Raw genomic sequence first — 17,053 nt, forward strand, 5'->3', positions numbered from 1 at the left:
TTCACATTTAACATAACACCAGTGTATATTGTGTCACAACTGGGATACATAATATTACAATGGTGCATAATAAAGTTCTATACATATTTCCTTCTATCTAAAGTAAACCATATTTTGAATTCTTTCCTTCACCATCGTATTTCACTTCGAACCGAAGCGTTCTCATTTAAACGACTGTTATTGCCGAAAAAGATAAGATCATGTAGACAGAAATTTTATTAAAAATTATACACAAAACTGACTGGTTACGACTCTTATTGAGAAAGTAAAGTAGCATCTAGCATTTTACTGTTTTCTACTTGATATCTTTGTAAAGTCGCTTCGATTTAAAGGGAATTGGTTGGATCTGATACTTGCTTGCTATTTTTTAAAACAAGCATGAAACTAAATCTCTTAAAAGCATGAATCAACTCGTAATTTTATTCTTGTAACGTATAATATTATCAATAATAATAATAATAATATAATAATAAGATAATAATAATAATTCATATAAACATTATTTCTATTTATTCCTTGTTAGATTTTTTAGCAAATTACAAGGAGCGATGCCACGAATATATTGCGTAATATCGTCGGAAATATTATTTGTATCAAGTGACTCCGGTACGGCATCATAGTTTTCTTCCTCTTTCTATTTTCGTGTCGTGTACAATATATATATACATAATGTATATAAGCATCAGCAATATATATTATACATATATATTTGTCTTTCCTTTCTAGATGTACCTTTGCGTGTTTCCTTCTTATTTCCATTTCTCTATATATCTCTTTTTCTTCTTCTACGCGAATATAATGTGGGAATTTTACGCTCCATATGTAACATACATTTCGTGCGTCACTCATAAAGTGAACCTGCGGCATTTATTAATTTTCCCCTTATTATTTTTTTTCTTTCTTTTTTCTTTAAATAGTACGAGATATCTAACTGTTTGGATATACTTAGATATATTTATCGTAATATATTAATCTAGACTTCTACGGAGTGATGAACATTGTCGTACACTCCACGTGACGCATGCACGCGCGTTAATAAATTTATCATCTTTCTCGTGTCTATATTCAATAGTTGTTATTATTATAATATTATACATAATTAAGGTAAACCTGATACTGCAGCAATCGTTAACATGCAATTGTGAATTGTTTTTCTGCGTTTTACGCTTTACAAACTGATCATACATATTGTTATTTTGAATACTCTTTTAAATATGTGATATATATCTAGGTAACTTATAACACTAAACAATGTTGCCGCAGAACCAAGCTTACGATACTTTTATCTTTTACCCTTAATCGTAAATACGAAATACATGGCCTTACAAGATCGCTAGAGTTAATAATATTTTTCCTTTTCAAACTAGATGAAACGTAAATAGCGTTAATCGTTTAAAATTAATTTTAAGAATCAAAATAATTCAGTATCGTCCCTATATACTACAAATAAAAAAAGTGTTGAATTGCTATCATCTGTTCACTTTTTATCTTTTTTGTTTCCTTAGCTTTTTCATTATTTAAAATCTGGTGTAGTAAAGGTTCATTTCGATGCGGATAAACGCTTAAGTGAAATCGGCAAAACTATATTGCACTCCATTATAATAATTACGATTAAACAAAAAGAAAAGTTAAAAGGAGAAGAAAACAATGACTACAACTAAAACGGACAACTAACGCGACGCTTTTAATTCGACATTCGGGTCCGTATTAAAGAACATAAATCGTGTTTTTAAATATTTCTTTGAAATATAATTCCTCGCAAGTAAACACGTTAAAGTAAACTACACGCCAATTAAAATAAACGTAATTATCTAAGTAAGTCGAAAATGATCCATTATTATAATGTATAGTATTCTTTCTCAGTCACGTTTATGCAGAATTTTTTTACGCAAGTAATAAAATGTATACTTATTCTTACGATATTAGATTTTATATAGAATTCCTTTTTTATCTCTAAGCCAATTATATATAGAAAGCGAACTTATGTTTTTTTCTAAAGAAAGAAATAGAAAAAAAAGAAAGTATAATTTTGTGGAACAAATCGATTGTTCTTAATTCATTTATTGTGTGAGTAATAGCGATAATTAACGTAAAAAATTTTGTGGCTCTGATCAACGTGACGGACGCAAATATAATTGCTACTACATTTTATGATCATTTTGAATAACTACTTCTTTTTTCTTATTTCAGCTCAAACAGAGCAATTTGATAAAATTGTGACAAAAATGATAAAAACCGAATATAATTCAAATTACAAATACATTTTGTACTTCAAGCAAACTACTTGATAAATTTTTTAAATTATGATTACATCATTATTTCAGAGGTATGTTGTACATACATTACATTATATCACGCTAAATTTTGTTCTTTTTAATTAGCAAATACATTAATTTCGTTACTCTTTTTTTTTGTACGAAATTATTGCATAAAACTAATACAGCGTCATATCGTTACCGCAATTACTTTCTAATCGTAATCGAATTAATAGCGAAGTTATGTGTGCCCATCATCGAATCGCAGGGTTCGCGATTATTATCGATTTTATATTTTTAACTCCATAACACATATCAAATATTTTTCCCCTTGATAAACGATCTATTAAAAGTTATCATATAAAAAAGAAGAGAAGAAAAAGAAAAGTAGAAGAAAATAGACAGAAACAAAGTAATTCAAACTTTGGATAATACACTGCTATCGATCATAGCAGCACGATTAATTGTTCAAAACTGACGAAGTTCATATTATAAACCCTTCTCGTTTTTTCTATACGTAGCTACAGAGAGCATTACGACGAGGACAGGTTCGAAACGTGAACAATAGGGCGCTGCAATCACGACAATTCACAACGATCTTTCCATAACAACACTTTATCGATTAACCCACTTCTGTTCCTGTAGAAACTACAAGTTTCAACAGTCTTTTTCTTCTTCCTCTTCCGAGAAAAGAGCAGACGAACAAGAAAAAAGAAGGAAAACAACTTAACGGCGCACTTTCATTGGTCAACAAACACAACATTCATCGTGTATACACTCACTTTTTCTTCTCCTTATGAAAAAATGCTTTTCTATTTTTCCTTCACATGTTTGCTCTCTTCATTTGGTTTAGTAGGAGGTCAGTACACCTGGAGGAGTAGGCACAACTACGGTATGTTGTGGGACTACGGGTGGTGCAGGGGGTGCCAAAGGATGGCCGACCAGAACTGCTGCTGCCGGAATGGGCAGAACACCGGATTGAGGAATTGCAGAGGGCGTGCTGACTTGTGTTGGCGGACCTTCCGCTGCGTGTTTTCTCAAGTGTCTCAGCATATTGCCCTTTTCAACGAAAGTTTTCCCGCAATCTGGACAGCTATGTGGTCGCTCGTCCGAATGTGATCGTCTATGAGACACTAAATGTCCTTTGCACATAAAGTCTTTTGGACAAAGATCACAACGGTACGGTCTCTCAGCGTTGCTGCCTTTATTGTGCGAACGCATGTGGAAAAGTAGATTACCCTTTAAAGGGAAGCTTTTGCCACATTCTGTGCATACAAATGGACGTTCACCAGTATGACATCGCATATGATTTACGAGATGTTCCTGTAACAGAAAATTGAGGATATTTTTATTAGAATTTTTTTATATTATCGATAATTAAAAAACTCAATCAAAAAATCAATTGTTAAGCTGTGTCCTTACTAACAACAACGAAGGCATTTTTAGTCGATGCCTTTTGAAGAAGTTCTTGATTGTTGCTCAACCGATTCTTCATGTTTCTGACGAATTATAGTAACAAAAAGAGCTATTCATTAGCTATTTTCGTCCAAAGCAGCAAAGATCAAACAAAAGTAAGAGACATCAAGACAAATACCCTTTCAGTGTATACAGTTTGTCAACTGTTTTACAACGCATCTGTTAAGAACAGGTGTCAATTCGAGACCGAAACAAAATCCAAATTTTTTTATGATTATATGCTTCGACGCAGATAAAATAGGCAATAAAAGTTTATCATTGTTGCTTCAATGAGGAGCAGCTTAACAATCATACAAAAAATCCATTCTATCATTCTATTATATGTCTTTCATCTGAAATAAATATATTCATAACTTGAATCTACCTTTCTTGTAAATGGTTTCGAGCACACGTTGCAGCAGTGCGATGAATCTCCGGTATGCTGACGGAGATGATTATTTAGATGTTCTTTCCTGGTGAACGTTCTCTGACAGAATTCACACCTATGAGGTGATTCACCAGTGTGGATTCGCACATGATTCGTCAAATGCTCCTTACGAGTAAATGACTTGGAGCAGAAGTGGCATCGGTGTGGCGATTCGCCTGTGTGTTGACGCACGTGATTTGTCAAATGTTCCTTCCTCGTGAAGGATTTGGTGCAATACTGGCACTTGTGCGGTGACTCACCCGTGTGTTGCCTGACATGGTTCACCAGATGATCCTTCCGCGTAAATGCTTTTGGACAGTACTGACAGCGGAAGGGCGTCTCTCCTGCGCAACATTAACCAACGATATCGCGACTTTTATTTCCCCAATCAATCATCATTAAATCATCATTACACGATTTGACTTTAGTTTTGACAGATTTTCTTTGATGCAACGTACGGGGATACACTTTAAAAGTACATATTGCTATTTTACATACCACGGTGATCAAGTCTTAAATCTTTCGCGTTTATTTTGTTGTTATTCTGTATCTTTTTATAACTTCTTAATAAAATATTTATCTGTATTTTAATATCGTATTTTTTTTCTTATATTTAATTCGTAGAATATGTTGATATCATTCAGAGGAAAGAGTTTAGGATGAACACTGTATATAAATTACTGATTTACTGGATGTACTGTTTTCATACCGAGATTTAAATGTTTGTGAGAGCTTCACTCAGTTTTCGCATTACGTTTTGATAATATCTATATTATCAATGCTAGTCATTCTTACATCTATGAAATCAATTTTTGATCTTGCCATTTCCTTACGTTACATCGATGAAAAATCAGATCCGGACAATGATAAATATTCAATGAAAATGTTTTATATATATATATATATATATATATATATATATATATATATATAAATCATTACCATCAAAAGAAACAACAGAAAGAAAAGGAAAGAAAAGTAAAAATCACTATTCTGTAACTATGAATCTTCTCTACATTAAACGAAATCTCATTAACAAATTTTGCTATGAAATGAAATGAAATGAAAATGAGAATGGAATTATGTACATATCTCAAACAAAAAAAGGGGGCGATAATAAGTCGAATAAGAAAACGTTTCTACAATGCAGAGGCATTATGAGAACGTTTCATTTAGCGAGAAGGCTCTGAAATAGTTAATAAGAAGCATATATGAGAGCGGTGTATTAGGCAGAACAGTAAATGTCTCTATAGGATCTGATGATGAAATGGGGTAATTGTGATCAGTTAAACTAATTGCTAGTTGGACATAATGTGAACTGTTATGCACAAATGGCGAACGCATTATCTCTCGGTATATTACCATAAACAGTACTATTAATCAAAAAAAGAGTAAAAAAAAAAAAAGGCTGAACAAAAGGCAACAAAAAGAAAAAGAAATAAAAACAAAATTAAAAAAGAAGTGAAGATATGTACACCTATACATTTATCTTTTTCCACATGCAAGTATGCAAATCATAGTTAAACATTGGGTAGAAGCAAAACCGAATGATGTGCGTGTACGCATGTTTGGAAACAATATGCACTTAAATGATCATCTTTTATGTGAATGATGAAACAATGGATCGATTGAGGTTTTGACAAAGGTGTGAACGATTTCTTGGTGTATGTAATGCGTGTTATATAATACGTTACATGAATGTGGTGACTCAGTGATATAGTAAGTACCTAGATTCGTATTTCTTAACTAAATATGATTTCTCTATTCACATATAAAACTACTACTCTTAGAGACAAATATCACAATTGGTTGTTTGTGAAGTGGATATCTGCCAACCGCTCTCACCTGTGTGTTGGCGGATGTGGTTAACAAGGTGTTCCTTTCTGGTGAACGATTTGGAGCAGAAGCCGCATCGGTGTGGAGACTCACCCGTGTGCTGGCGAACGTGGTTCAAAAGATGCTCCTTTCGCGTGAATGTCTTCGAGCAGAAATCACAGCGATGCGGCGTCTCACCCGTGTGCCACATTATGTGGTTCGTGAAGTGCTCCTTTCTTGTAAACGACTTACCTGTATTCGCAGCGGTAAACAACCAAAAAAAGAAAAACAAAAGACCAATGCTTTGATTATACTGTAGTATCAATTGGATCTGTAATTAAACTGCCATTGACATGTCATGTATAACACATTATGGGACGATTCCAAGATGATGATTAAATTGGGCTATAACGAAATGCTGATTTGGACCATCAAAATGTTTTGGATAATTTATTTTATTTGATTTCTCATGGTAAAGAACCGAAGTAACAGCATAATTTTTTCATATATTTCATATATGAGAGATTATTGCTTAAAGCGCAAAGTAAAAATTAATTTGTGAGACATCTATCATCAAAGAGATAATGATAAACTGTATTACTATCATATTTTTAAAAATTTCCCATTAGAGATACTTATTTCTTATGCATTTCAATACACGCGTACTAATCTTATCAATTTGCGGAATAAACCAGGCGCTGCACAATACCAATAACAAATTTCAATGCAGTTTCTTCCAAAATACAATTTGCTCAACTAAATTTCTTGTTTTGATACGAAGAGAAGTATTTAAATTTTTTGGTAACAAAATATATTCGTGTCAATATTGGTATGAATATTGTATATGTACAGGTATGGGAATATGGGTATAAATATCGAAGTAACACGAACTGTAGAGGTAATACCCACAATATCTGTGAATACCTACGTAGCAGTCGTGTAAATGGAATTTTTGTAATCAAATAAAAAAATATCGTCCTTGTAAGATATAGATTTAACATTAAATTTCATGCCCTTATTCATAATTAATATTATTCTACAAAATAGTTAAATACACGTGGGGCACTGCAAAATTACTATTCCCACATATCAAAAACGAATTTTTATTCTACTTTTTAAATAAAAATGATTAATTATTAAATAAGAAATTTTTATTTTTTAAGAAATTTTTAATGATATCCAAATCATTATAATTTAAATGCAAAACGTAATTATGGACAGTAACATTCTGGCCTAATTTATAAAAATGTATTAAAAAAGCAAAATATACGTGTAAATAAAGTAAATAATAGGCATGAACTTCAAATTTTTAAAAGCCACATCTTAATATTTGGATTTGTATATACTTTAAAAATAGAAATTAATTTTGTTTAAATTACTAATTATTAAAATAAATCAATTGGATTAAATTAATATGAATAAAATTAAAATAAATAAAATTAAAATTAAATAGATAAACGCATTATACTCGAATATTTCGAATAAATATTGTTGCGACCTATTGACAAAGAAACGTGCTCGCAATATGTATATGAACCGCTTAGATTTACGAAATAAGTCGTGACATTGAAGAATGTGGTAAAGTGTAGATGCATGAAACGACGGTAAGTGACCCATCACTGATAGCAATGCTACAAAAAAAAATCATATACGATGGTCGAACTCACTGATAATTCGAAGGTTAGAAAGACATTTCTGCAAAGGAATGCGCGCAACCTGTGACAGGATATAGCTAAACACAATGCGCGATCAATTCTCACGAATTTTATTTCATATCTTCTAATCTTCAAATATTTTGTCATTGTATTTAATATATTTATAAAAAACATTCATACTAAACTTTTTAAATTGAAATAATATTATTAATTTACTTAATTTTGAAAACACAGAATAAAATATATTTTTAAGAAAGTGCTACATTATATGAAATCTAATGTTGCTTTATATCTTTTTCTAAATATATAAATATGTGAAAGCAATTTAAAATATTGTATTAAAATGAAAGGCGTTAAATAATTTTTCATAAAAAATATTGTATAATTCTTTCTGAATAAGAAATATATAAATGAATGGTTAAATGAATAATTAAATTAATGCTAATATTAAGAAGGATAGATACAAGTTCTGAAAACTATTTGTGTAGTGTGTAAGTTTCGTATTTTTCCTAATTCTAATTAAAAATATATAATTAATTTTAAAAATAACTAATACTAAATAAAAACCATAAGAAATATATGTCAGATGTAAAATATTTTATTGTCAATCAATGTATGACAGTTAAAATATAACTTACCTTCAAAATATCTCAAATACTGTGTAAACTCAATCAATTATAACGTGTTACATAAAATGTTTTTTGTAGTACAAGCATTACTTCTATTCCAACTACAACACATGTGATCTTTTATCATTAATATATTAATTTTTTAAATATTCTGGAATCGTCCCATTTATATTATATTTCAATTACATACATCACATAAAAATAATACTAAATAATTAAACATTATTATTTTATCTGTATAGATTACTCTCTTTAGTGACTAATTAAAAAAATATTAAACTTCTATAATTAAATATCTATTTATTATTCGTTATTTATTATCATTATTAGCATAACAGATACATTAAGTTTAAATTAGTGAGAGTTAAAGAAAGTGATCTTGAAATGGAAAAAATGGCTCACTTTAGATGTTATCTTAGTGATTTTATATAACGAGTACTCGTATACTTTATGTGTGTAATACTTTACATCACAGGAATTATTGGAAAAATAGAGTACTTACCGCATATTTCACAGCGAAACGGTGTATCATTGGTATGTGAACGCATATGATTTGCGAGATGTTCTTTACGTGTATATTTCTTGCCACAAGCTTGACAATGATGAGGAGTTTCTCCCGTGTGCCACATAACATGGTTCATGAAATGTTCTTTGCGGGTAAAGCTCTTTTTACAAATATCACATCGATGAGGTGTTTCACCCGTATGTTTGCGAACATGATTTACCATATGTTCCTTCCTAGTAAACGTCTTTGAACAGTACTGGCACCTAAAATATAAGATAATAGTATTACTTTTAATCGTGATTTTACTTAAACATAAATATTTTAAAATTTTATATACATTTGAGACAATAATTATAAAAATAATACTAATATTATTAAAATCCTAAAAACAAAATACAATTACTCATTAATTAAAAATTAGAAATGTTAATATATCTTCTACAGTAATCTTTATCAATTTTTGAAATTTTAGTGAAATAGCGTAAGTGAATTTACCTATAAGGTGTTTCCCCAGTATGACAACGCGTATGATTATCCAAATGTTCTTTTCTTGCAAAGCTTTTTCCACATACGGTACAATTATACGGTTTATCGGTAGCGTGTCGCTTCATATGACGTTCCAAAGAGGGTGCATTTGCAAATACATGAAAACAAACTGTACAAGTAAACATGGATCCACCTAGGTGACACTTCCCATGTCGTGTCAAATCATTTGCATTTAAGAAGGCCTTGCCACACACCTACAAACAAGAAATTCATATATATTTAATAAAAATTAAATATAAGATAAAATATGAAAACACGTTTTATATACCTGACAAGTAAAAGGTTTCCTTTCCGTATGATATCTACGATGAACGATAAGCTGATAGCGAAACTGAAAAATTTTTCCACATATTTCACATGCATGACTTCCAACTGATACAGGCGAAGCGCTTGGTCCTGGTGTAGCTTCGCCATCGCTTGATTTAATATCAAACTTATTTAATTGAACTTGTTGTACAATTGGAGTTCCATTTTGTATAGTGGTAACTGTTTGAGTAGGAACTGTACTTCCAACTAAAGTTGTACCAGCTGCTATTTCACTTTGTAGTTTTCCAAATACTTCATGATATGCTAAAAGCTGATTAATGTCTTCGACATTTACCTGCAGAATGTAATACAAATTTTATAATTATACGTTAAAAACTATTGTTTTATATATATTATCTATTATAATGTGCCACATTAACTCTCACCTTGTACATATTTTGCACCATTTCAACACCAAGTGTTTTTGCTAAATCTTGCTCGTTCCCAGCGCTAATTTTCACGACTGATCCATCAGCTGTTCTTACATCCATCATATGACCTCCTGGTTTTAAATCTGGCACTTGGAATCTATACAAAAGTTATAATACCGTTTGTCGAAGTACAAAAATTATCGAACGTAATAGATATATAAACTGTGTGAACGTACTGCGTCATATTTAGTTGACGCAATTCTTTCTCTTTTTCAGGCTTTTCTGTATTATTTTGACTTCCGCCTTCACTCGATGAATTTCCGCTTATGTTTACACCAATTTGTTGCTGCTGTTGTTGCTGCTGTTGCATAAGACTTTGTTGTAAATCTTGAGATGTTTGTAATTGGAGGTCACATTGAACTTGACAGTGAACTTGATTGTCACTGCAACGTTCAGTTGTGCAACTTCCACTTTCATCTTTCACCTTGTTATCATCTCTCTGTGCGTTTTGATTATGTGCAGTTGGTCCACTGTTCTGAGCGTTCTGATGACTTTGCATCTGATGGTGAGATTGTTGCTGCTGCTGCTGTTGTTGTTGTTGGGGCTGCTGCTGTTGCTGCTGATGCAGCTGTTGTTGTTGTGCTGCCTGCATTTGTTGCATTTGTGCATGTGCTGCTTGTAAATGACTGACGCTGGCAGGTATATGTGCCCCGTCTAAATTAAGGCCTGGTAGAGAAACTGGTATCTGCTAAATAAAATATAAAGAAAAAATATTACTACATTCTTTTTCAGTATAACTAAATTATAGTTCTAACAATTAGATAATTGAAAGTATCATCAAATTAATAATAACATATTTTATGCTCTTTGTTTTTTTAGCATATTGCAAACTAGAAAAAAAATAACAGTTAAAAACACAGTATCAGTTATTTATATACAGTGTATTCCATTTATCTGGAAATGTCTAAATATCTGAAAAACTATAGATGATACAGAAAAATGTTTGGAACAGATATTGTACGAAGCTAAAGGAGACATATCATACTGATATTTATTTTATCGTGTAATAACCTTAGAGAAACCTTATAAAGGTCATGTTTATAATTTAACTGTCTTAAATTGTAACAACATCTTTTTCATTCCATATTGTTGTAGCCACTATAGAAAAATTTTCAAAACACTGTTTACTTATACTTTTCGCATAAATAACATAATATCGGGATATTAAATTTCAAATTTGATATGCCGCCGGCATTGGCGTTATCCAATGTACACCACGGGGAGGTTGCTCGGTCGGACTTCGTACATCATGGTGGCTTTAAAAAGAGCCAATTGTGTGTGTGTGTAATTTTCTTTCTACTTGTTTACCATTGAAAAGGCTACAACTTTCCATCCTTCTTAAGAATTAATATCTTGATAGTGGTTTATGCGAAACATATGAGTAAGTAGCATTTCAAGAATTCATCGTTGTTGGTTATAAGAATATAGGATAAAAAAAATATAATATCCATCTAAAAATATAAATGTGACATTTATAGGTCTTTTCGAAATTAGTGTAAGATAAAATAAATATTGGTATGACATATCTTCCTTTACATAGTACGTTTCAAAAATTTGTCCGTATCATCCACAGTTTTTGAGACATATGCACGTTTTCAGATAAATGACATACACTATATATATAAATATTATACATATATAATTACAATTAACATACAATTACACATAATAAACAAAAAAATGGGAACAAAAAAACTGTGATAGAAGCAATACTTCAAATTATAAATGTGAAACTGCAAGCATTCCATGTGTATGTATTACAAGACATAACTTTGTTATCTACTCACACTTATATGAGATTACATACAATACAGTATATTACCACAATTCCTGCAAACGCAGATACTAAACCTGGGTCATTTTTAAGCTACACTCAATAACTAGTCATTGCATACCTCTAAGTAAACAAACCTGTGAATTTGGTTGTAAAGAACTATGATGACTGCTACTGCTAACTGAAGGTTGGTGATGATGGTGTGTAGGTGTTGACTGATGATGTGAACTGGAAGTCAACGCCATTTCTTGGTTCAATGAAGAGGCTGGCTCTTTGGAAGATGCCTCTCCACCTCCACTACTCCTATGTGAGGAGTTGTGGTGGGAATGATGATAGACTGAGACCTGAGGTAGCGGTCCAGGAAAGAGATTGGTGAGGACCCAATATTTAGCTACCGAGGAGGCTAACGCTACGGCTGTACCTACACGCAGGTCCGCGGATGAATGCGGGGTACTCCCTACATTGCCAAGACTGGTTGTTGTAGCCAAACCACCTGGGTATGAAGGACGACCACTTTGACCCGCGTTTACATCCTACCGATATACATTCAAACATTTGTACAACATTGATAGAGCATGCAGCAGCATGCATCAGGCTCAAATCCAATCAACAAATGCGCTAGTGTTCAAATTCCTTTTTCTAGCATTACAAAAGCTATAAATTAATTTGTAGTACATTCGTGCAATCATCGCCAGGATTTTATTGATATTTATATACCAAATTCATATTTGAGCAAAAATTAAAGTATAGCTATACCTAAATCTAAAATTATACAAAATATATACCTTACAGTCAAAAGCTTATACATTTATATCCAATATTACAGTGTAATGTGAATTACACTATAATGAAAATTATAAATACTATGCACTATATACACATATTTGGGAAAATTTATTTCTTTTAACATACAGAATATGCTTTATAAATACCTATATATTGCAAAAAGAACAAGCTGATAAATACAAAATATTCAAGCAAAAGCTACTTTATTTAAATTTACTACAAGCAGCAAAACTTAAAAAAAAAGGAGAAGTATAAAGTTTTATACAAAATTTCATCATACACAAAAAATTTTATTTCCTACTGCCAAACATAAATTTTATGTAAAACTGCACAAAAGAATAAGCAGGTATAACAGAGTTCTAAAAAAAATTAATGCATTGAAATAGTAGTAAGTATTTGTTGAAGAATTTATAAAGGGAATACATATACATATTTCAATGAACAGGGATTTCTCAATTTATTACACAATATTTTCAAAATGTAGTATTTAATATATCAGTTGCGCATTTGTGGTTTGGTAAATAGCCCATATCAGTTGAAAATGGTCTTACCTCTTGCTGTGCCTGCGTAGTCGCTGGCAATGCATGCTGCTCACTGTTCATCTTTATTCACTGAAGGATACTAATTAAACGTTTTTGATATATTTCATTTCTCATCCTGCAAAATAATTTAATTAAAATTATTTCTTGCCTAAATTCCTAATATTCTACAAAATCTGATAAGATATATTCATTACTTGTAAAATGAATAAAATTAATGAAATCAGTATTATTATGAAAACGATATGATATATAATTAGTAAAGTATCTATATTGCCCTTTGCACCATTGGAACTGACTAGTAAAATAAACCTTGTGATTTAACCTCGAAATCAATTGGTTTAATATCAATAAGAGAAATAACTCTTTCTAAATACAATGAACTCGAGACAGCATTGGGCGGATACTTATTATTATATAATGCTCCTATGGATAGGTTAATATCGTGAAAAAAGTATCGACACGTTACAAAAAGAAGAAAAGTAGTTAATTTAACCTCACAGATATTTAAGAGTTCTTTGTTGAGTGAGCGGGAAAGGGTGAGTCATCCAATACCATCTTTTGAAGGCGACAAAGGCTGATAGAGTGAAATGGTATAATGTTAGGCGTAAGTACAAACGGCTCGAATGAGTACGCAGATATATTTCCACATTTGTCAGGACTCGCCGCAGATCCCCTCGCAGTTAACGGAGGGTTCACGGGCACCATCTTCTGGTGTCTCAGGCATATGACGCGTCAATTATCGTGACTCGTAGAACGAGGACAAGAGGCTACAAGATGGAGGTTCCTCGGGATACGGGGGCAAGGGGATTTCTAGAAACCGTCGAAGAGGGCCGAAGCGATAATCAAGAGTGCTCGGAGGGTGGACTCACGTGGTGTACGGTGCCGTCGGCGGTTCTGGCATCTCGCTTGGTCGGCCCTAGGCCGTCTCGTATGCAGGGAGACGCGCGTCCCGACGCAGGGGGGGACGCCTTTCGCCGCCTCTCGACGTCTCACCTCGCCACGGGTACCCACAAGCAAATCCCTGATAATGGCCACGCGCCCTCGCCCTCCACCTCCACAATATATTCCAAGGGAAGTCTGCGAAATTCAGGAAACAAGCTTGCCAATTTTGATCCAAATAGACAGCAACCTGTGCAACAATTTCACGAAAACGCTGGCAAGGGCATACGTGCTCGCGGTTAACAGAAAATACGACGACTGTCATGGCGTCCCTCGCCCACCCCGCAGGAACTTACGCGTTTGGTGCATCATTTAGTCGATTAGTTTTTCATCGATTTCTATGAAAAAATCACCCGATAAATAAACTTGCCATAACGAAAAACAAATTTCCAACGAAATTTTCTGGAAATAAACCGCCTAATTGTTAATATGGCAAAATGAAATTTGTCAAGTGCTCTTTGTTAATTCATTCAGTATGCGCGCGCAGCATCCGGTTGCGCGCGTCGTTTTATTACTTCCTGTGTTACAACCCGCCAAATTAGAAACATCAAAATCTAAAATGTGTGAATAATTTTATTTAATAATTTTTATTTATCTAAATTTCTGATCGAAGTATTATGTTTGCTTAGAAGTCAATTAACAATAAAAGGAGATTAATTTCTGTAAAAAACAATTGATACAAACAATTGAATTTGTATAAATTATATAATTTTACCGCACAGAAAGAATTGTAAAAATGATAATATTTTAAACACAGCAACATTTTATTGTAATGTTATAATTGTAGAAAAATAGTTCCTTTGAAAATGGAAATTAATTAAAAATATAAAAAGATGGATTGATTATATTTAGATATATATATGTATATATATATATATATATATTATATTTATAATTATCTTACATATTTGCTAGTAAAATATTATTTACATCAATTTGTACATACAGCCGACCATTCTGGTCTTTTGTGTAACAACATATACAGGTATGTATACATACATGTGTTATATCGTAAATATTTTGCAATTTTTATTTAATAATGATATGTTGGTGCATCGATAAAAAAATATTTGTATTAAAGATCTAAAACTATTTTTATAGACTTACTTCAGACATTGGTAGTATAAGGACATAATTTCATAACATAATTCATATTCTTGCATAAAAGGAAATATTGACTAGTACAGTAAATTATATAATAATTATTAATTTGTAATATAGAAATTAAATAAAGAATATCATTTAAACAAAACGCTTACAATTAGCTGATAGTATCATAAATTCATTCTATCGCAGAACTCATACATATATAATACACAAACTAGGATACATACATGCATACAGACACATACAGATTTTTTCAAAATCATGGAATATCAAGAAAAACAACTTGTCCTAAACAAAAAGAAATTAAGAAGTATTTTATTAAGTTGTACAATTCAAAGATTTGGTTTGAAGATTTTAAGTGTTTTAATTCTGGTGCATGCTGTTTAGGTATAGGATCAAATGTGCATTAGCGCATCATGTGTTTAGATCAAAAAATATCTGAATAATGATTTTGAATGAAAGATATGTTTTACGTCTATTACATTAACATAGTAGATTACGAATAAATTAAGAACATAATATCTATTTTCTTTCTTACAGCTCTTGAATATTCAAAAAACATTGAGAAACCAATATTTTATGCATTCTACCATCTAATACCTGAAATAGTATGTGCTAGAAATATAGGCTGGAAATTTTTACTTTTGGTTCTTGAAAATCAAGCTTTAGGTACAATTTTTCTATTTGTTTTGGTATGAAAAATTTACTTGTCTCAATCAACCTAATAATTATGAAATATTTTATATATACTTGAATGTCTAAAGAATGATATAGAAATAATATATTTATTTAAAATTTTATTTATAAGAATGGCTGAAAATGCATTATATACGAATAAATTAGTCCAATAATATGAGAGTCCATGATATTTCTCGATTATGGCTTTAGATATTACAGTTTTAGAATGAATGAAAGAATAGAAATAAATGAAATATATATTTCCTATTTATAAAATAGAAAATTTTTTTATTTATAGAAAATATATATTTATGAGCAAAAACTATAAAGAAATATATAAATTATGTATATCATAATATATTATTTACAATTCCGTGGTAATTTCATCTTGTGGTCGGAAACCGAGAATTGTAAAGTCATCAATGAGGTATTCACGAGCAGGTGACCAATCTGATAAAATAGTATAGTTAGCAGCCTCTGTACTACTTTGAAATTCCCACTGAGGATTTAATTCACGATCGAGTCCATTTGCCTCGCATTCATCTATTGCACAAGTGGATTCTGTTAATGTTGCACCAGTATTGTATTTATGATTAAAAGTGGAAATGGCAAGTTCTTGGAAATGTGTATTCGAAGGTTTCAGTCGTTTTTGGTTATCATATACTAGTGGAGTTGTTTGTCCTATGCTAGATCCATTTGGACTAAGTTTCTCGTTATAAGCTCCAGAGCTGTTTTGCCCAAGGCTGGAGCTCACAGGGCTATCTTTTATATATCCAAGACTGGAACTTGCAGGGCTGATACTTGATTTGTCGCTTGCTTGAAATGTTGTAAGTGGTGCATTTGGTTGGAATGTAGTTAGATTGGTTGGAGTGGTTCTTGTTTCATAAGGCTGAGGTGATTGTGTGATTGTTACTTGCTGTGTTGAATTTATTTGGACGGATGCTGTTGGTTGTTGTAAGAATGTTATAAGTTGAGCCACCTTGAAGTATAAAATGTTATCCTTTAAATTTGATACAAAATACATAATTTTTTACTGGTTTATATAATTTCACTTAAAAGAAATTCTTTTTTACTCATGCATATGTAATTACTCCTTCAACGTGCATGACTCACCAAAGTGTTTTAGAGACTTGCATGAAAAAAAGCAAAATTTAGAATAACAAGCTCTTTGGAATTCGATTTTTGTTTTTCATATAAGTTTTA

At 31.6% G+C, this 17,053-nt stretch overlaps 2 protein-coding genes and 1 long non-coding RNA gene across 21 annotated transcripts in view; 1 reads left to right on the forward strand and 2 right to left on the reverse strand.

Annotated features, from left to right (window-relative positions):
- On the reverse strand, positions 1 to 14,782 carry LOC126864009 (zinc finger protein 271-like). Of its 14 annotated transcripts, none has more exons than XM_050614879.1 (12): positions 13,996 to 14,782; positions 13,136 to 13,241; positions 12,224 to 12,331; positions 11,936 to 12,142; positions 10,201 to 10,712; positions 9,980 to 10,121; positions 9,556 to 9,888; positions 9,237 to 9,481; positions 8,739 to 9,004; positions 5,983 to 6,204; positions 4,096 to 4,481; positions 1 to 3,578 (listed from the first exon to the last, which is right to left on the reverse strand). In XM_050614879.1, exons 2-12 carry the CDS (start codon positions 13,184 to 13,186, stop codon positions 3,105 to 3,107), a joined length of 2,946 nt encoding a protein of 981 aa, XP_050470836.1. In that variant the 5' UTR covers positions 13,187 to 13,241; positions 13,996 to 14,782; the 3' UTR covers positions 1 to 3,104. The 14 variants fall into 14 exon arrangements, with proteins under 14 accessions (XP_050470836.1, XP_050470838.1, XP_050470837.1 ...); XM_050614881.1 differs by having other exon boundaries at positions 10,201 to 10,325; positions 10,449 to 10,712; positions 11,936 to 12,331; XM_050614880.1 differs by having other exon boundaries at positions 4,096 to 4,313; positions 4,398 to 4,481; positions 11,936 to 12,331.
- LOC126864077 (uncharacterized) lies at positions 13,572 to 15,319 on the forward strand. 2 transcript variants are annotated; one of them, XR_007689052.1, is made up of 2 exons: positions 13,572 to 13,716; positions 13,783 to 15,319. It is a non-coding gene; the product is annotated as an uncharacterized LOC126864077 (long non-coding RNA). The 2 variants fall into 2 exon arrangements; XR_007689053.1 differs by having other exon boundaries at positions 13,658 to 13,730.
- The window catches only part of LOC126864030 (uncharacterized), a 22,029-nt gene continuing 19,898 nt past the window's right edge, over positions 14,923 to 17,053 (reverse strand). For all 5 annotated transcript variants that reach the window (XM_050614936.1, XM_050614937.1, XM_050614940.1 and 2 more), the window contains one exon: positions 14,923 to 16,829. In XM_050614936.1, the coding sequence (XP_050470893.1) occupies positions 16,215 to 16,829 (615 nt within the window). In that variant the 3' untranslated portion in view covers positions 14,923 to 16,214. The remainder of the gene's footprint in view (positions 16,830 to 17,053) is intronic.

This window comes from Bombus huntii, chromosome 3 (genome assembly GCF_024542735.1).
Source record: "Bombus huntii isolate Logan2020A chromosome 3, iyBomHunt1.1, whole genome shotgun sequence".
Taxonomy (NCBI): Eukaryota; Metazoa; Arthropoda; class Insecta; order Hymenoptera; family Apidae; genus Bombus; species Bombus huntii.

Bases quoted from the DNA above. Each gene is read 5' to 3' on its own strand.
- LOC126864009 (XM_050614875.1), bottom strand. From the start codon at position 13,186: ATGAACAGTGAGCAGCATGCATTGCCAGCGACTACGCAGGCACAGCAA. The intron at 6,205-8,738 runs GTAAGTACTCTA...CTGCGAATACAG, and splicing joins GTTTCGCTGTGAAATATGCG to GTAAGTCGTTTACAAGAAAG. The intron at 3,579-4,095 runs GTAGATTCAAGT...TTTCTGTTACAG, and splicing joins CGAAACCATTTACAAGAAAG to GAACATCTCGTAAATCATAT.